Consider the following 19,228-nt stretch of genomic DNA (forward strand, 5'->3'; position numbering starts at 1 on the left):
ACCGAAATTAGGTAATGATGCTGCAGCTCGAGCCGGTGTAGCGAGTGAACTACCATGTCTTCGACTCCTGCCTTGGACGGAGCGCCCCCTCCGCCACAGGAGAACCCGGCTTTCCATCTGATCGCCCATGGTAATCATGACATTGTTCAAGCTGTCGCATTCAACGCCTACGGAGATCGCTGCGCAACGGGCTCCGTTGACGGCAAGATTCGCGTCTTCAATCGCCACAAGGACGGCATATGGCGCCTTTGCGACCATTGGTCGGCCCATGGATCAGAAATTCTAGAAGTATGTCCTTTTGTCTAGACATGTCAGCTGTACACTTGCGCCTGTCAACACTCGCAATTGGGCCTTGGCCGAATGAATGTGCTGACATATCCCCGTGCTTTTCAGCTCCAATGGCTCCCTCCGACCGTATATCCTAACCTCTTGGCGTCCCTGGGTATTGAAGGACACTTCAAGCTCTGGACGGAGGACAACTCAGCACCACCGGGCCGGCGGTTCAGTGCGACGGGCAAAGCCGCCTACGAGACCCGATCGCCCAAGTCGCCCTATCGATCTTTCTCGATCAAGCACAACGAAGACACGCGACACACATACTTTGCGCTCCTGGCGGCTGACGGGAAACTATCTGTCTTTGAAAGCGAGGAACCGGAGACTTTGGCCGACTATACGGCCATCGATGAGTTCCAGGCTCTGCCCAAACCCAGTCGCGGCGAGGAGACGTGTTTCAAGGTCCGGTTCGACCCCAACCCCGAGCCCTGTTACACGGCTCTGAGAGCAGGCGTGCCGATTGATGCGCTGGGACTGGTTGTTTCTGGCCTGATGACCGCCAGGGTTTTCCGGACGCGCGAGACGATCACCGGATCCTTCGGCGCAGCAACACGCGCCCGGGAGTTTTACCAAGCGGCCGAGATCACCGGGCATAAGGGTCTGGTTCGCGATGTAGCCTGGGCTCCCGGGAACTTTAGGGGCTACGACATGATAGCCACGGCGTGCCAGGACGGCCATGTCCGCGTGTTTCGACTCGACACCCCTTCTCCCCCAACGACGGCAAGAGTTGGCGCGTGTCCGACGTGCTAGGAAAAAGCACACACGAGGAGTCGAGGTCGAGCTCGACGTCGGCAGCGACATCTGCCGTCGCGCACGCGTCATCGCGGGCTGCCCAGGCGCAGGCGCATGCGCACCACTCCGGGATCCGGGCCGAGATCGACAAGTCGGGCACCCAGGGCGACCGCAAGTACCTCGGCCAGCCGGGGCAGGTTGCCCACACGGTCCGCGAGCTTTGCAAGCTCGAGAACATGACGCGGTACGGCGACCACCGCTCGCCGGTTTGGCGGGTCGGGTTCGACGACGATGGCCAGATCCTGGGCAGCGTCGGCGACGAGGGCAAGCTCATGTGCTACCGCCAGAAGCCTGACGGCGCGTGGGCCAAGAGCTCCGAGTTGGCCCCTATGAAGGCGAAGTTGGTGGTTCCGCATGTTCAGTCGTGAAACAGAGCCAGCAAGACTCGTGGAATGCCCTGGGATCTGGTCAACTGGCAGATGAACTTCGTTCCAAGATTTGGAAACTAGGCGGGCAAGGTCCAAATGTATGATTAAGTGTGTTGGTTTGCTAGATTGGTTTCATTTGCGTGTAATACATGATACCCGGTTACGAGGCTAGTTAGTTGGCTTGTTTCTATTTGTTCCCCAAACCGATATGGTTTCTGATGATGTCGAACCATCGTGACTGAAGGGGAATTTAACAGAGGCTCAGAGCATATCCATACCTGAGTCCGCCCCTCAGGCTTCTGGAACTGGCTTTGCCTATTTCACTACGTATAATTAGGAGGATGGATTGTCTATTATTGGCATGTCTCGTGCATAATTCTACAAATATTTGTACATATGCCTTCTCTCGCATAAGCGCGTCTCATGATACAAGATTGATAGGTTCTTCGTTTTGTTGTGTACCTCACACCTTCAACTGCCCTAGGCCTCCCCAAACCCCGTGGTGTAATTTTCTTTCTTTCTTTCTTTTCTTACATGGCAGCAGACTCTATTTTGCGTTAGGCTGCGCACTGAAGGCCTCGGTCTTCGGCGTCTCCGCCTTGGACTTGCTGTCGGGGGTGGGCTTCTTGGTGTCGTTTTCGGACGTGGCGTCCCAGGCGGCCTTGGGGACGGCCCTGTCCTTCTCCGGTTCTGAGAATGGGGATGGCGCCTTCGGGATGGCTTCCTTGGCGGATGATGATGTTGTCTCATTATCACGCAGCGGCGCTTCCTTAGCACTCGACGTTTCCTTGGCTTCGGCCGTTTCGCTGGCATTGGCAGTCTCAGGGGCGCCGTTCACGGCCGCCTCGGACTCCTCGTCGTCGGCCAGCTCATCTCCGTAGACTTCGGGATGTAAGCGGAAGCAGTCCTGCATGTGCCTAGTAGTTCTTTGTCAGCAACTTTCTCCTGATTCGTTGGGGGTCTATTGCCCCCTTCCTCTTCCCTCCTTGGTCGGGCAGCAACTCACTGGAACTTGTCAATGCAGTCCATACCCTTGGGCTCCTCGTTGGAGTAGACGAAGCAGCTGAAGGCGGCCTTGAACTCCTCGCCGCAGGGGCCGTTGGCCATGCCTCCCAGGCACGGGCAGTCCCAGTTGATCTCGCCGGTCTCGGGGTTGAAGGCGCCCTGCTGGCCCGCCTCGGCCTCCAGGTCCTCCGGGCTACCCACGGCGCCCTCTCTGGCTTCGGCACCGTCCGCGGCGGGCGGGGCACCATCCGAAGATGCCGTCATCGCCTTGTCGCTCGACTTCTTCTCCTTCTCGGCGGCTTCCGCCTTGGCTAACCGCGCCTCGGCCTCCTTGCGCTTCTGGGCCACGACGGCCTCGACGGTCGGTAAGTCGTCATCGGAGAACGGCGCTGGTGCGGTAACGTGTGTAGCTAGATTAGAGGGGTCCAATGTTAGAAACATATATCCCAAGACTATGGCATTTTGTCGGGTCCTAGAAGGGGGTCTTCGTACGTTGCGGTTCCTCGGCGAATGCCGGGCTGGTGCTGTAATAATAGACGGCACCGACGGCCAGACCCCATCTTACAAAAGAGCCCTTCCAGCTGCGCTTGTTGGCGGGTGTTGTCGAGGCGAGCCTCCGGGGGCTGCGGTCCGGAGGGTGGCGGTTGTCTGTCGGAGTGCGTTGGTAGCACGCGGCGTCGACCGCAACGCTGATCGGTACATCTTTCTCTTTTTGTGTATCGCTTTGCGACTTTAGTTCGGGAAGAGGTTCGTTCCGACGTTTGTTCCTCTCAATTGCTGTCCGGGGCCAAAGGAGTGACGGAATGAAAGTGGGCAGGGTGAACAGTACATACAACACATACAAGGAAAAAAGAGGGATGCTGCGACTTCGATAAGAAGAGGGTCTATCGCAAAAAGGGATTGGTAATCAGAGGCGAGACGGCAAAAAGACCTCGTTCGCATACGGCATTGCCAACCCAAATTCAATTCAATTCGCAAATTTTAGCTAAAGATCATGACGCGCTTGCTCCCGAGCTGCCGACCTTGAAAGCTCGGGCCACACTGCTCGCATTAGCGCCGACCCGGAAGAGGCATCAAAGATTCAAGACCAAGACTGGCACATCAAAAGCAATGCAACATGAGGTTCCCGATATGTAGGTATACTTAGATTATGCATGTAGGTACCTTGCATTTCATGCATATGTTCGATGGCGGATCGTATATAGGTAGGCAACCTCTACGGAGTATCTACCACCCCTTTGGAACTTCGCATGTGACTGAGGAGGCTCCAGTACAATAGATGCCACTGACTACTAGTCCCCCGGCCGGTGGTAAGCCCAAGATGTATCGTACGCTACCTCTCATTCGGTCGCATAACTTTCTTATCCGGCGCAGTCAGAAATGTCAGACGGAAGCAGCCTCGATCTAGTAGAGATCCCAAACCCATCCATCGGCGCCGGGCTTGGCCAGAACGTCATGCGGAGGAGAGGACGGGGTGTCACGGGACCCACCAAAGACCATAGTAACTTCTCGTCCGGTGTAAGCTAGTGGCTTATCGACGAAACCCCCTTCCTATTTTACCCTGATCGAACGGTTTCTTTGTTGGGCGTAAAGTCCCTCTATAAAGGTCTCAAGAGCCAGGTTACACGTCGGGTCAAATTGTCTTCGTTTCATCACTGCGGCCGGAGCCTTGAATAGTATACTCCCAAAGACGTTTCTCGATGGCGGCAGAAGGCCCCATAACGGACTGGTTCCCAGCCCGGCTGTTCCCCTCCCGGCCCTGGGAGACTCCTACCAAGGAGAAAGACCAGTTGTCTGTGATTATACTAAACCAGCCGCTCACGGACATTCAGACCCTGAAAAGGGTATGGCATAACTGTAAGAATCAACCTGACTGCGAACATCGTGCTAGCTTGAAGGCGTTACTGAGGGGATCCCAGCATCATACCGGGTCGCCGCGGATGGCGGGGCAAACCACTTGTACGACTGCTGCTCGCAAGCCATCTCGAGAAAAGCAGAGGAGCAGAAGCCGGAGGAAGTGCTTGTTAGTTTTAAACTTCCCCTAGAATGATGGACCACACTCATCCTCCCATCTACCCTATAACCCCCTGACACCTGACTTACACGCACATCGCGAATAGAGCGATCTGGATGTCATTATAGGGGACCTAGACTCCCTGACCGAGACGTCGCAATCGTACTTTGAAGAAGCCACAGGCGGGAAAGTCCAAGTGATCCTCGACCGGGACCAGGACAGCTCCGACTTCACCAAGGCGCTGCGGCACATCCGGGAACGGCGCGGAGGCAAGGGCGGCGAAAGCAAAAGCACAGACATCGTATGCATGGGCGGCCTAGGCGGCCGCGTGGACCAGGGCCTGTCGCAGCTGCACCACCTGTACCTGTTCCAGACGTCGCCGACGTACGCCGAGGGCCGCGTCTACCTCGTCAGCGGCGAGAGCCTGACGTTCCTGCTCAAGGCCGGGACGCACCGCATCCACGTGCGGGAGCGGGAGCGGGCGCGGGCGGAGAACGGGGCCAACGGCGGCGACGTGTTCGGGAAGCACGTGGGCATCGTCCCCATCCGGGAGCCGAGCGTCATCAGCACCAAGGGGCTCGAGTGGGACGTCGAGGACTGGCCGACCGAGTTCGGCGGCCAGATCAGCACGAGCAACCACGTGCCGCCCGACACCGAGGTCGTCGAGGTGCGGGCGTCCAAGGACGTGCTGTTTACGATTGCGCTGAAGAGCTGGCCTGCGGAATCGTAGGCGGCTACGGGGTGTTATTATACAGTCATGCAGGTCTTGAACCTACGTGCCATATGCACGGCCAAGACTGGATCCGATTACAGAATGGCCTGAGCAGTTGGGATCTCGAGTATGAGTATACTGGATGTATAAAGGCACTTGAAGATGCTATTTCAGGAACGCCAGACGCCTCGCTATGAAGTGATATCACGGACTTTTCCAAACCCACCCATGCAGCCGTGCCATGCCCACAGCCCCCTGACGTGGACCTTCTTCCGTCGGTCTCCGATAACCCCTTTTACCGTAGAAAATGCAAGCAGAGCCAGCAGAACGCAAAGAAGATAATAGCACCTGCCCAGAAGATCCATTTATCCTGCATCGCCCGGCGCTCGATCATGCGAATGGTGTCGCCGCTGATGCCGAGCGTGTTGGCGACGCTGTAGAGCCGCTTCTGGGTGTTCTTGAGCATCTCCCGCTGGGCGCCGAGGTCGCCCAGCACCGCCTGTCCGCGCGCAATGTACTCGTCCAGGGCGCTGTTGGTGTTGTCGAAGAAGTTCTGCTCCCGCAGCGCGTGGGTCTCGCGCGTGTAGTCGCCGGTCCCCATGCTCATCTGTCCTCCGCCGTACGCGCCGCCACTACCATACCGGTTCGTCGGCACCTCGCCGGGGCTTGCCTGGCTGCCCCCACGTTGGCGTAGGGGTTCTCCGGCGTCGACGTCGCAAAGGGCCGCCGGCCCAGCAGCTCGGTGCGGGACTGCGTGTGCTGGGCCTCGTCGCGCTGCTCCTTGAGGGCGTTGAACTGCTGCCGGTAGTCCGCCAGCTCGGCGCGGAAGTTCTTAAGGCGCTCAAAGGCCTTCTCTTGCTTCGCGACCACGAGCTCGTGCTTGGCCAGGTCGCCGTACTCGTCGAGCGTGCGGCCGAAGGAGGTCAGCGAGGCCGAGAGGCTGCCGAGCGCGGCCGGGGTCGGGGCGCCGCCCGAGCTGAGCGAGGTCAGATCGCGCCGGACGGCGGTCGATTGCTTGAGCGCGCTGTTGAAGGCCGTATTCTGACATCAAGGGAAAATGCATGTTAGTGGACATGGGGCTACTACTTGGTGTTGCTGAATCAGGGGGTAGTAGGGGTTGGTTATTTTGGAGAGGGATGGGTGGATGGCGTACCATTTTGGGAGATCAAGGATTCGCAGAGACACGTGCAGGATTGTTCGCGAATCGAAGGGATGCAATGCAGATCGGAGTCCAGTTGTGCTGCCTCTTGTTCGAGAATGCCAATGTTGTTGCAGTGAGCTTTGTTTGGTTTGTTGCTGCTGTAATCGACACAAGCAGTTCATCCCACAGTTGCTGAGCTGTCTTCAAGTTCAGTTGGAAATGTGGCCTACTTTTTTTGGGGCTGTCATCGGTCATCGGCGTAACCGTGCAGGCAGTTGACAATGGGGAGCTCCCGCCAAAAACCGTATCTCCAGCAGCCTGACTAACTACCGGCGAAAGCCTCCCCTGTCAACCAGGCTACCTACTTACCTACCTACCTACCTCCAGTGCGCAATTGATTTGGGGGACGACCTGAGCGGAAAGGAAAATCCATATTCCTAGGCAAGCCAGGCGCCAGGATCAGTGTACTCCGATGCTAGAACTCTCCGTGGATGCGTTTTCCAGAGCCATCCATCCGATGGAGATGAGCGACGGCTATATATGGAGCACGATTGTTATGGTACGTTATGCACTCTACATTAGACAAGCCTACCCCTTCATATTCCTTGGAAACTACCTGGCTATTCCAGGGTGTGCGTCCGGCGATTCAGGTAGCTCAGGACGGGCGCGCAAACCGCGGTGCAGAGTCGCATCCTCGAAACAGGGGTATTTTTTCTTCTTTTCCCTGGCTAGACTAGAGAGCCTCGACAGCTCAAAAAGCCGCGTCACGACTCCCCATTCCAATGGCATCTGAAGATTTCGATCTCGTTACGTGGGCGTCGGGTACCACCGCCGCTGTGTGCAGCACAAGAGCACCGCGCGAATCGACCCAGTAGTTGGCCCAAAAATAGCAAAGAAAAGACCGGAAATTCGTGGTCATCTGCGCACCAAGTCCGATCTGGCCGACAAGCGGACCCTCCTCCAGGCCGCTACGCTGGAAATGCCATCCAGCCATCCACTCTTTTTGGGGTTGGTCGGCTTTAGCGTGCACAGTGCTGCCCTTGTTGCCCTCTAACGACTAACGTACACTTTCTTCCATGGGCCCATTACGAGGTGTTTCGGTATGCAGCGAGCCAGCAAGCAGGCCTCCATGCCTGAATATGTACAGCGGAAAAGAAATCACCTGTTTTCCCCCAACGACGCATTGGCAAAGGGGGCCTCGGGTCTTTCTGTCTTTCTGTCTTTCTTAGGACTCGACGCAGGCGATTGCCAAACAGGCAATGACTCACTTGCGATCGACACTGCTAATAACCACCATGGTACGATAAAAAGAGACACCAAGACACTTGTATATAGCGATCAGAGCATCCAGGTCCCAAAGTGTTAGGTCATCACCCGTCCACCGCGAACACGACTGGCTAGTGGCTTGGACGCGTGCCGTCAAGTGTGACAGACAACATGCAGCCCCCGGGGCGTGCAATAGTTTCCTTGCAGCTTCGCTGTGCCGAGAACCACAGCTTAAGCTTGTGTAAGTAGGTTCGTTGAGTATGTGAGAGACGACTGACTCGGGACGGTGCCCCGTCACCTTCAGCTCCTCCCGCTGTCCAACGAAGCCTTCGAAGAACCTTGGAGAAAACTCTATACCGACCTTGATAAATGCTTGAATCTCGCCCACAACCAATCCCAGGCTGGCAATGCGGAAAGGTCAAAGATTCGGCTCCTTTTGTCTACTTTTGCCTTGATTCGTTTGATATTGATCCAATCCAGCAACAGGGATCGGAAATTAGACTAAATGCAGGGCTTGGGTGATCATCTGGCTGGTGGCCGCGCGCTAATGCCGTGTTGTCTCTGCTGTTCAGCCAACGGGGACCGGAGAGGTAGCATGCAGACAGGTACTGGACAGGGCCCTCCAGCGACGTGACAAGTAAACAACCATGCCGCCGGAAGAGTGTTCGAGTGTTCCTCGCAAGCTAGACACAGTATTACTGTACCGGGCTACTGTACACCGCGCTGCTAGCTCCCCCGAGGCGATAATACGAAGCAAGGCGCAGTCAGCCGATCCACTCTGGCAGCGACTCTAGCCAGGACAGGTCGGTTTGCCTCCTTGCTAGACAGGCAACAGGGCTTGCAGCTTGCTTTTCTACGCGGAGAACCCTTGTCGCCCTGCCTAGTAGTATGATCGAGATGGGAGCGCCAGTGTTTTCCTGCATCTGGGAAATGAAATATAAACGTGCCGGCCCCCTTCGGTTCTTGAGTTTGGTTCTTCTCCAGAGAATCACCTTACCCTCGCTTTCTCCCCACGTTCGTTAACTTGCGCCTGTACAGCCTTTGACCTCGAGTCTTCATACAGAACAAGTCCAACAAACAGTCAAGAAGTAATAGTCAACCCAAAGTCAAGATGCGTTCCTCCGTTGCTGCTGTCGCTCCCTTCCTGGCCGTTGCCGCCATGGCCCAGGAGATGCACACCACCGTACGTTCAACCACACACAAACTGGCTCTTTCGGCCTCCAACTCCATCTATACGAGCGCACAGAAACTAACTTGATCCACCCACAGACTGTCCTCGTTGGCTTCACTGGCACCGACGGCAAGCCCACCACCAAGACGTCGGCGTACACCTACGACTACTCCAACCCGGCCACCGCCTACCTGACCCAGACCAACTCTGACGGTATCGTGACTGGCATGCCCTCCAACTCTGTGGACACTGCCATCCCCACCCAGCCCAAGGCCGAGACCTCGCAGCCCCCGGTTGCCACCATCCCCGCCGGCCTGGGCACTGGCGCCCACACCCTGACTATCAACGCCAGCAGCGGTCTCACCTCCTTCACCATCAGCGTCGGCTCCTCCACCACCGCCGTCCTCGGCGCCTCGGCCGGCATCACCGGTGTCACCACCAGCGGTGGCGCCAAGCCCACCGGCTCCAACAGCAACGGCGGCTCCAACGGTGGTGATTCCTCCAACGGTGGCTCCGACGGCAACAGCGCCGCCCCCAGCAGCACTGGAGGCAGCGGTGCTGGCCACTACCAGGCCCCTGCCGCCGCCGGTGTCCTGGGCGCCCTTTTCGCTCTCCTGATCTAAGCAAAAGACTTTCTAGCGCGATTTGTCATGTATATCTGGAATGTTATTTATAAAGAGCTTAATACCCCATGGACCTAATGCAATCACCTATACCACACAAACATATTTTCAAATTGTTGTTTTATTCATGCTAGTCGGTGTAACGTCATGCCCGGCCTATGTAGTTGCTGACTGCTCGGTATATGTGCCTTGGAAGCTGGGCGTTAGTAATTTTGGTTCCATGGAAGTTTGAACTGTCAATGATCTGCCCATGGGGCGGATGGACCGTATCCTCAGAAAACGATCAGGATAAACGGGGGCCTTTTTTGGGGGCGTGCTGATTTCCGTCTCCACGATCAACAAGTGCCATCTCCATTTTATCGTCACAACTGACAACGGTTTACACGTCCTAACGCCGTGGTGGCCACTGCGATATAGCGGCCCGTACTGCATGCAAAGTCATCCGGGTGGTGGGTGGTGTTGATCTTCTTCATCTTCTTAATTGAAGATCGGTCCCCGGCACCCGACAATGTATCTCGCAATTACCTACCCCAGAATCAGAACTGTCCTCGAGATATGGCTGATCTGGCGCCGGGCTAGGCTTTGCCATCGTTCTGCGCCTTTGCGCCGCATCCACTAAAGCGATGTCGGCTAACTTCAGGGGTTAGCCGTTCTCGGCTCCGAAACGGCTACCACAAGGTACGCGGACTTCTGGTCAGGAAAGACCGAAATTTACAAGTACCCGGTCGCGCTCATCGTACCCGACAAGTCAAAGGTTGCTGCGAATTTCGATAGATGTATATAATGATGACACCCCTTTGGCAATATGCATTTCAAGCTGTCCCGTTTTGTACACCAGAAGTTGGTCGATGCAACCTAGACATACACGCTGTCCACCTTGACCTGAATGAGCATGTCCGAAACCTCCTCGCAACACGGCGGTGGCCACCGCTCGAGTGGTGAAGAAAAGCGTCAAGATAGCCCTCCAGAGGCGACACCCAGCGGAGAACCCCCGAGTGAGGGTCCAATACTGAAAAATGACCAGCCAGTCTACTCGATCTTCACAACATGGCAAAAACGAGTCATTGTTCTCAGCGCGGCGGCAGGGGCCTTCTTCTCGCCCTTGACGGCCCAGGTATACTTCCCGGCCCTCGGGATGCTGGCAAAAGACTTCAATGTCAGCCTGACACAGGCAGGTTGGCCGATCCGGCATGAATCATATCACAATTGTGGACATTATGTGCTGACTGTTCGCAACAGATCAACTTGACCGTGACAACTTACATGGTATGTGCCATGACGTATTGACTGCATCATCTAGAGATTTCGGAGCTAATCCTTCGGTTCAGATCTTTCAAGGTATCACTCCTATGTTTATTGGCTCCTTTGCCGATGCCACCGGACGTCGGCCTGCTTACCTTATCTGCTTTGTAATCTACATCGGAGCCAACATCGGATGCGCCTTGGCGCCAAACTACGCCGCCCTGCTGGTACTGCGCATGCTCCAGTCAGCCGGCTCCAGCACGACGGTAGCGCTATGCCAGGCCGTCGTGTCCGACATCATCACCTCGGCCGAAAGGGGCCAGTACGTCGGCTTCGCTGCCGTGCCCACCATCCTGGCGCCGGCTCTGGGCCCTGTCATCGGCGGTCTCATCTCGCAGTTCCTGGGCTGGCGCTGGATCTTCTGGTTCCTGACCATCCTTGCCGGCGCTTTCATGGTAATCTATGCACTATTTATGCCCGAGACCTGCCGCAACATCGTGGGAGACGGCAGCCTCCGCCCGCACAAGGCCTATCGCACATTGTGGCAGCTCGGCAAAGAAGCCCTAGAGGACCGCCGCCGTGCCAAAGAAAACACCAACAACAACAGTGACAGCAACGACCTGGCGCTCCACCAGACCGCCTCCCGCGCGTCGGCGAGACCCGCCCTGCAGGTCCGGAAGCTCAACCCATTCAAGAGCCTTGCCATCCTCTTCGACAAGGAGATGTTCCTCCTGCTCATGTACAGCAGCATCGTCTTCGCCGGCTTCTACGCCGTCGCCACCGCCCTGCCGTCGCAGCTGGCCCGCAACTACGGCTTCGACAACCTGATGGTCGGGCTCATGTTCCTGCCGCTCGGCGGCGGCTCCATCTTCGCCGCCGCCGTGCTCGGGCGGATCATCAACTGGAACTACCAGCGACACTGCCGGCGGCTGGGCCTGCCCTTTGAGCGCAGCAAGCAGCCGGACCTGGCCGGGTTCCCGATCGAGCGGGCGCGGCTCGAGATCGGCCTCCCGCTGCTGGCGCTGGCGAGCGCCGTGCTCATGGGCTGGGGGTGGGCCATGCAGTACCAGGCGCACCTCGCGGTCCCCTGCGTGCTGCTGTTCCTGTTGGGCATCGGCATCATCGGCTTCAGCAACGCCAGCAACGTCCTCCTCGTCGACGTCAACCCGGGCCACGCCGGCTCCGCCACGGCCGCCAACAACCTGACGCGCTGCCTCGTCGGCGCCGCCGCGACGGCCGCCATCAACCCCATGATCGACGGCATCGGCGACGGCTGGGCCTTCTTCATCATCGGCGCGCTGTCCTTTGCCGGCGCGCCCTCGCTGCTGCTCATCATGAAGCACGGGGTCCGCTGGCGCAAGGAGAAGGAGGCGAAGGAGCGGGCCAAGAAGGATAAGAAGTAGGAGGGGGAGGTAAAATGTGGGGAGCGCGAGGACGGCGTTGGCATCCGAGGGATGCCGGAACGTGTTGATGGCAAGAGCAGCGGGCCGGAGGAGAAGAAGTGAGGCGCTTCTTTTCGGTTATGTACTAATGATACCCTATACTGGACTGAGCCTTGTCATATATCTATACTAGACGGAAGCCCCGTAATATTAGACTTTAATGATATTTGAATCTAGATGACCATTGAAAATATGCACTCTGAGTTGGATAACGACCAACTATCTTGCTACTTGCAACGGTCTCTCTTTCTGCGCAACTTCGGTAGCAGTGAGTAACATTGTAACAACCAATAAGTCAAGATACAATTAGCCAAGTGTCTGTCTACCTCCCTATATAAGTTCCCTACGAGAGAATAATGCCCGGCATCATTAAAATTTGGTCTATCCGACAATTTGACCTTTCGGTCCTCAAATTTGGGTGATTCCAGCAGATCGAAGGTCAAATATGAAAATGGCTACAAAAGACAACGGTAACACTATACTATGCTTGTCCATTAATAAGATGCCGGAAGCCCAAAATTTCCGGCATATAACCGGTAACCGTGGGCTTCTCAAAACGTGAAATCCTTTTCCGTATCTCGAGTGAGTAGGGAAAATTAGTATAAACAGGAAACATCCTAACAATCTAAATCGATAGGTGGAATCAGGGGAAAAGGGGCTCTTGGCAAAATTGGAGTTTCGTCAAACAGACTACCACCAAGGCTGTAAATATGCGAGAGATGAAAAACACGAAAAATGTGAGAAGAGCTTAGTAGTCTGAGGGGTACAAGCTGGAAAGTAGCAATAGAGTGAATTTCGCCGAGGTTCAGGGAGGTCGTTGTATATCACCATGGTAGGCTACGCCGTTTGATGATCTTGCAAGCACCACTTTGCAAAACGAGAAGTTCGCGAGTTTGTGGGCTTTAGTCGAATGGAGGTGATGCTATGATATAAGAGAGCTCCCTGGCTCCCTTCCCTTTGTATGTTTTGATATATGTTCTATCGTGTGCCACGCTAGGTCTGTGGGAAGATACTCCAGGTCTGTGCAATCACTCTAATGCAGTCAAGACTGCTTTGAGGCGGCCGAATCCATCTCTTTTTCTATTACAAAGGACATGACCCAAGGAGACGAAATGGATCTTGATTACTAGATGATCGTCACCGTTAGTGGCTTTTCTTTTCCTTTCCTGCTTACATCCCTAGATGTGCGACCGCCTTTCGCGGTAACACGATCACCTGTCAGAGCAGCAGTAAGACTCGCCAAGGTATGAGCTGTACTGACTATGCCCTAGCGTGGACAATGGCAGCTCCGTTCCACAGAGCTGGATAGCTGAATTACACTGCATATTGGGGGAGGGGCCTCGACCGGAGAAGGCGGGGTTGGAGCAGTCGGGGAGCGGAAAGTCTGTCCAATGCTGGAATGCTGGTGGCTGCGGGATACCTGAAAGGGTGCAGAGGCGGGAAATCAGGGTTGGTGTGGCAGAACTTGTCCCTCGTTATGCCGCGAGAAACGCCAGGTTTGTTCGGGACAGCCTTGGGCCCTGTCCCTGTCCTCGGTGTCTTTGTGAGATCCTGGCGCCCCCAACATCGGGCAATGATGACATGGCTGCCAGGCTGGATAAGCATTGGACAAAACTGGATGTGACCTGCAGAAGATGCAATAAGTTCGAATGTATACGTCTGCTCAGAAATGAAGCCAATTATGCCCACTGCCCTACATAATATTGCATACGAAGAGGGGAAGAAAGCAAGGTAAGGCGCGGTATGTTGCCACCAGAGTGACCTATCAAGTTGGAGGCTGCATACCGGATTACATGCCATGTACGAGGATAGATCTAGCGAAGCTATGCGATATCAAGTTCTCAATGCATGCATTAGTCAAGACAACGGCCATCTCTGGGCAGGCAAAGAGACAGGGGTTGTCGATCGGGAACCGCCAACTGATACACTTCTCACCCACGAACAGGGATACGGGATGCGGCACCCTCCCGTGTCACAGCCCCAGGGTGGCGTCTCTCTAGAAGCACGCAGCTCTTCTTATATCCGAGCCTCTGCCCACCTGAAGTCAAGTCAGACATAGTCTGCTAATTACCGTAATATCTCCATCCATTGGCCCCAACGACAGCGCAAGTGCCAACATGCATAAGCGACGAAGCCATCATAAGTCCCGTAACGGATGCTACTCTTGCAAGCAGAAACATGTCAAGGTAAGCAAGTGCTTATATGGAGAGAAAGCCCCTATCTTCCCTTTTCGTATTTCCATTTTCAGTTTGTTACACAGCGACACGCACGCATACACACACAGAGAAAGAGCCTCTATAACACGATGGCCGCCAAGGATGCGGCGACAACCTGTGTGAGGCTACGACCAAGACTAATGGCAACACCAGTGTGACGAACAAGGTCCTCCCTGCACCACTTGTGTTTTGCGGGACGCCGAATGCATCTATCCCACCCCGGAAGAGCTTGAAGAAGCGCGACCCAGGAAGCAAACAAAGAGTTCTACAGTTCGCCCAAAGACACAAACACCGAAGCTTGTGAAAAAGGAGTCACTGCCAAGCTGTCTCGCACCAGCCGCCGCTCCCAAGTTGCTATCTAGTCCAAGCCAACCGCCAGTATCTGGAGAACCCATCTACGATCGACGGCTGGAACTCGAGCTGATGCACCAATGGACTACCAAGACGTGGATGGGCTTCTACGAGATCCCCGAGGACCAGCGTTACCTCCAGGAGGAGCTCCCGCGGACGGCCTTGGGAGAGGGCTACTTGCTCAACGGCATACTCGCCATCGCGGCGACGGACCTTGCACACCAGGCCGCGGGCCTCGTCTCGTCCAAGTATGTATGCGCCGCGCTCGGGTACAGCAACCGCGCGAGTATCCAGTTCCGGCAGCAACTGTCCAAGCTGGCGGCCACGAACAACCACCACGTATCATATCACGGCGGCATTATTGTGGAGAAACGGAACTTCTCCTGGATAAACAACGGAGTCGCTCGTGATGACGATGCAGACAGCGGGTACAATAGCCAGCAAGATCACCACCACCCGAGCAGTCTACTGGAGCGCCTCGATGTGTTTTTCAAGCTGCTCCTCGGCACGTACAACACCCTGCTCACCAACATCCAGTGGACCATGGACAATCCAACCAACATCCGGGCCGCCGTAGAGAAACTGATGAAGGAACCGCTCGCCATCGATTTAGTCAGTTTCGAGACCAGACTCGCCATGGAGCGCCTCACACGCGTCAGCCAGCAATTCAGGACCAACTTCCCAATATATAGCAACAACGGAGACGCCGCCGCGGCACCGCCACAACCGGCACTAGGCCACCTGTGCTCCGAGGTGCCCGCCTACCGCCTCATCATCTCCCAGACGAAACTGAGCTTCGTGGTCGAAGCGCTGAACCTGTCCCAGGGGCTCTGCCTGTCGCTCATCACCACGACGGGGCTCGACTTCCTGAACCTGGTCAAGGCGATGGACCCCATGGCCCTGTTCGTCTTGATCCACCTCGGCGTGCTCTTCTACCGGCTGTTCGGGAAGTGGGACGGCTTTGGGTGGACCATGGGCAACATCGTCCAGGAGCTGGTGAAGGAGCTCTCGGGGATCCTAGAGGCCACGCCCATCTACCAGCTCCAGGAGGGACGCGACGGCATCGTTTGGTGTCAGCAGCAGACCGGGCTGCTGCCGATACCACTCGAGGCGGCAGCTGGGACAATAGTAATACCGGGTATGACGTTAGACCAGGAATTGAACCGTGGGCTTGGGTAGATTGAATCCTAACCAGAGTTACAATTGGAAACATCCTGTCTGTCCTGAGCCACAGTACACCTGTGAGATGTGAATGACCAGCGATCCTTTCGCGCCGATGTCTTACGTTCTTGAAAGCCCCAGCCTTTCATATGCTTATGACTGCTATTTATAGTCATTCCCGAACGACTCTTACCTAATCTTTCGCCGTATTCGGCAATAGTAAGGAGGCTGCGCCGCAGGATAATCTGACTATCATAATCGAACCAGAAGGACGCCCAAGAAGTCACTCTTCGCATCCATGATGCTTTTTTAACTACTAAGAAGTCGAACTATTGGGGAGTTTTGTCCTACGGTACCCCCTAATTCCAAGAGCAAACCGAACGACCCTGCCCCCTTTATCCCCAGTCCAGCAACGAAAAGGAGGTCGATAGACCTTAAGTTAATATGAGGCGTCCTTACCTCTAACTCCAGCATGAGAGAAACGTGTCATCCACGCTAGGCGAGTTGTTTATCAGTGAAATGAACGAACTACGAGCTTAGTACTATCAACCTATATTACAAACTATTTAGTGTGATGGGCTCAGGGGCTCAGGGGCTCATAGAAATTCGCGATCTCACAAGAATCAGCAACAGTAAGATACAACGGTAGTACATAACTTTGCGATAATATCAATGTAACTATATACTACACAGGAGTTTAGTGATTCTATGTAATAGGTGGCCAAATTTCCCGTTCTCCTATAAGCTATATCGGAAGCCCTTGTTATCCAACTCCGTCACGTCCTGCATCCCAAGCTCAATCGCCTGCTTCTCTTCTTCTCTGGACAATTGACCTGCTTCTGCAACTTCCCTATCTCGTTTTCTATTGACAGCCCACATGTAAAAGTACAGGACAGCCACCACGATTGTCTTGATCGAGTATCCGGTTAAAACGCTTGATAAGGAAAAGAAAAGGGGGTTAGTCACGAGATCACGGAACTTCGCCAGGGGGCCTTTGGTTATCTGCTACTTACGCGATATATGCAGAGGTATATAAAGGGGCTTCCTTCTCGATGAAGGTCTGTGGTCCAATGATGTTGCCCACACAGTATCCGACGAAGACAAAGGCGCCAGTCAGTTGCTTCTTGGTGTAGCCCGCGACGTTGCTGCTAACCATGGTGAGACTGAGGCTAAAACCAACCGACTGCAGCGAGCACAGCCAGAGAGCTACAAGCCTGCCCCATTTGTTGTGAGTGCCATCTGATCCTGGGTCGAGCCCGACAAGGACGGCACCTAGGGGAATAGTTCAAGTTAGCCAAGAGTTGCTTTTGACGAAAATTCGGGCCTAAAGCTTCAGGGATAACGATTTGTGAGAGACCCACCGCAAATGACACATGCCAGGTTGCCTGTAAACATCATGGCACAGCGCATATTCGGCCAGCGGGACGAGATCCAGCCCCCAGTAGGAGGGAGACAACTTGGATGGCACTCCCCGGAATCTGCATGTACTGGGTTTCCAATGCATCAAATCCGAAGGTCTCCAGGATGGTCGATTGAAACTGCCACCAGCGTCAGCTTGTCAAATCCTTTACCCGATAGTCATTATGAACTCAACCTACACTAGATTGCGACGCATTCGGGATCTGGGCCGCAATCGACATGACGAAAAGGATCCAGGTCTTGAGGTCCCGGAGACACTGCCACATCTGGTACGTCTTGAAGTGGTGATTCTTGACCCCCTGGCGGTTCGCCGCGACCCGCTCCACGGCGACGACTCTTTCGTCCTCCGCGAGGAACCGGGCGCGCGACGGCAGATCCGGCATCCACACCAAGAACACGACGCCCCAGGCCAGGCTGACGGCGCCGAAGATGAGGAAGATGTACATCCACTGGCCGGGCAGGGGCCCGGACGTGATGTGGCCGATGGCGTACCCGAGCAGGCCGCCGAAGATACCGGCCACGCCGTTCATGCTGTAGTACGCGACCAGCCGCAGCGGCTGCTCGGCGCCGCGGTACCACATGGACATGACGAGGACGAAGCCCGGGTTGACGACGGCCTCGGAGACGCCGAGCAGGAAGCGGTTCGCGGCGATGCCGGCGAAGTTGGTGCAGGCGGGGGTCGTGATCAGGAGGACGCCCCAGACTGCGATGGGGCATCAGAACTTATATGGCAGGAGGCATTCACTCTAAAGGTTAGGGGGATGTAAAAGAAAGGAAAATTTCTACCGATAATTGTCGAGCCAATGAACTTCGCCGTGGGGAGGCGTTGGAGAAGGTAGCCGGCTGGGTACTGCGCGAAGAGGTAGCCTTCAAATGGGGGAAGTCAGTCAACTAATTGGCCTTGAAATCATTGTCGGCAGTGCAGTTGAGTAGAACGGACCAAAATAGAAGATGGAGGACAGCCACGCATAGTCCTGGTTCTGGAGATTGGTCCCTTTTTTCAAACCGAACACGACGGCGAAGTTGATGCTGGACTTGTCAAGGAACTGGAGCATATAGGTGCCCATCAAAAGGGGAGGATGTGCCAGTCGATCTTTCGCAAAACCCGGCGCGCTTCTAGAGCATCGACTTCCTGTGACACATCTTGGCGCTGGTAGAGCTCGTAAGTTTCGTCCAAGTCTTTCGACGATGCCTGTTGAGTGAGCCCGGGATGACTGGCCGCATCGCCAAGCTTGGCCGCCGGCGGGGATGGTTGGAGGTTCTTCTCATCCATGTTTGGCGGAATAGCTTTCTATACAATATCACATTTCTGGATGGGTATTGAAACCAGAAGCATCGGAATTAAACAAGAAATGAATACGGATGGAATTTACAGCGAAGTCGACATTATATGTAAAGTCTTCAGGAGAGTCGCATCAGTCCGCATGGACAGACCAAATCCGAAAGAACGCCCTCGATCTTTACATATTGTCAAGAGTAATTCGAGATAACAGAGAGCCATCACGTTTCGTTCAGCTTCGATGAGGTGATCATGGTATGCCCAATAGAAACCCATGAAACAGTAAGGCTTTGGTTGTTTTGGGGTTGAGAGCTTCCCAATGCAGTCAACATCCCAATCGTTATCGCAACATCTGGGATGCGGGGAGGTCCGAGAAAGCTCGTAGCATGCAGCTGTAGCTCCTGGTATTGGAGAAGTACAGGGTATGAAGAATACATAAGAGGTGCGGAGTGATTGACCAGGATGCAGGAGTGTATCAGTTTGGTCCAACCAACAGCACGTTGTCATTCCACCCATCTTGTTTGTGAGCGTTTAAATGTTGCCAACCTCGAACCCCGCAGCACTGTATGCCTGGCCAAGGCCCAAGAGATCTGTCTCATCGCATTTTGAGACTTGCTAGTTGGTCTTTGAGGCGTTCTTCACTGCCAGTAGCCTGGGAATCGCATTTAGCCGGCCGCTAGTGTTTGATGGATA

At 55.1% G+C, this 19,228-nt stretch overlaps 8 protein-coding genes across 8 annotated transcripts; 5 read left to right on the top strand and 3 right to left on the bottom strand.

The window, feature by feature from the left end:
* Positions 1 to 54: 54 nt before the first annotated feature.
* PG997_007912 (uncharacterized protein) lies at positions 55 to 1,493 on the top strand (the record flags this gene model as incomplete). Its single annotated transcript, XM_066812227.1, has 3 exons — positions 55 to 288; positions 394 to 1,011; positions 1,059 to 1,493. The coding sequence occupies 3 exons, from the start codon at positions 55 to 57 to the stop codon at positions 1,491 to 1,493; spliced, it is 1,287 nt and encodes a 428-aa protein (XP_066667569.1).
* Positions 1,494 to 2,040: 547 nt separating this feature from the next.
* On the bottom strand, positions 2,041 to 3,447 carry PG997_007913 (uncharacterized protein; the record flags this gene model as incomplete). The annotated part of the gene is made up of 4 exons (XM_066812228.1): positions 2,041 to 2,410; positions 2,500 to 2,908; positions 2,991 to 3,220; positions 3,443 to 3,447. 4 exons carry the CDS (start codon positions 3,445 to 3,447, stop codon positions 2,041 to 2,043), a joined length of 1,014 nt encoding a protein of 337 aa, XP_066667570.1.
* Positions 3,448 to 4,198: 751 nt separating this feature from the next.
* PG997_007914 (thiamine pyrophosphokinase) lies at positions 4,199 to 5,242 on the top strand (the record flags this gene model as incomplete). Its single annotated transcript, XM_066812229.1, has 3 exons — positions 4,199 to 4,355; positions 4,418 to 4,521; positions 4,619 to 5,242. 3 exons carry the CDS (start codon positions 4,199 to 4,201, stop codon positions 5,240 to 5,242), a joined length of 885 nt encoding a protein of 294 aa, XP_066667571.1.
* A 277-nt stretch (positions 5,243 to 5,519) lies between these two features.
* On the bottom strand, positions 5,520 to 6,287 carry PG997_007915 (V-snare-domain-containing protein; the record flags this gene model as incomplete). Its single annotated transcript, XM_066812230.1, is given in 3 exon segments — positions 5,520 to 5,894; positions 5,909 to 6,248; positions 6,271 to 6,287. 3 exon segments carry the CDS (start codon positions 6,285 to 6,287, stop codon positions 5,520 to 5,522), a joined length of 732 nt encoding a protein of 243 aa, XP_066667572.1.
* A 2,455-nt stretch (positions 6,288 to 8,742) lies between these two features.
* PG997_007916 (uncharacterized protein) lies at positions 8,743 to 9,425 on the top strand (the record flags this gene model as incomplete). Its single annotated transcript, XM_066812231.1, has 2 exons — positions 8,743 to 8,814; positions 8,901 to 9,425. 2 exons carry the CDS (start codon positions 8,743 to 8,745, stop codon positions 9,423 to 9,425), a joined length of 597 nt encoding a protein of 198 aa, XP_066667573.1.
* An 892-nt stretch (positions 9,426 to 10,317) lies between these two features.
* On the top strand, positions 10,318 to 12,070 carry PG997_007917 (major facilitator superfamily transporter; the record flags this gene model as incomplete). The annotated part of the gene is made up of 2 exons (XM_066812232.1): positions 10,318 to 10,600; positions 10,665 to 12,070. 2 exons carry the CDS (start codon positions 10,318 to 10,320, stop codon positions 12,068 to 12,070), a joined length of 1,689 nt encoding a protein of 562 aa, XP_066667574.1.
* A 2,156-nt stretch (positions 12,071 to 14,226) lies between these two features.
* Positions 14,227 to 15,855, top strand: PG997_007918 (uncharacterized protein; the record flags this gene model as incomplete). Its single annotated transcript, XM_066812233.1, has 2 exons — positions 14,227 to 14,295; positions 14,479 to 15,855. 2 exons carry the CDS (start codon positions 14,227 to 14,229, stop codon positions 15,853 to 15,855), a joined length of 1,446 nt encoding a protein of 481 aa, XP_066667575.1.
* A 720-nt stretch (positions 15,856 to 16,575) lies between these two features.
* PG997_007919 (uncharacterized protein) lies at positions 16,576 to 18,529 on the bottom strand (the record flags this gene model as incomplete). Its single annotated transcript, XM_066812234.1, has 7 exons — positions 16,576 to 16,771; positions 16,851 to 17,109; positions 17,306 to 17,375; positions 17,436 to 17,959; positions 18,043 to 18,123; positions 18,197 to 18,302; positions 18,386 to 18,529. 7 exons carry the CDS (start codon positions 18,527 to 18,529, stop codon positions 16,576 to 16,578), a joined length of 1,380 nt encoding a protein of 459 aa, XP_066667576.1.
* Between the last annotated feature and the right edge of the window lie 699 nt (positions 18,530 to 19,228).

The sequence above is a fragment of the Apiospora hydei genome, assembly GCF_038363865.1.
Source record: "Apiospora hydei strain CBS 114990 chromosome Unknown utg000006l_segment0_segment0, whole genome shotgun sequence".
In the NCBI taxonomy this organism is placed as follows: Eukaryota; Fungi; Ascomycota; class Sordariomycetes; order Amphisphaeriales; family Apiosporaceae; genus Apiospora; species Apiospora hydei.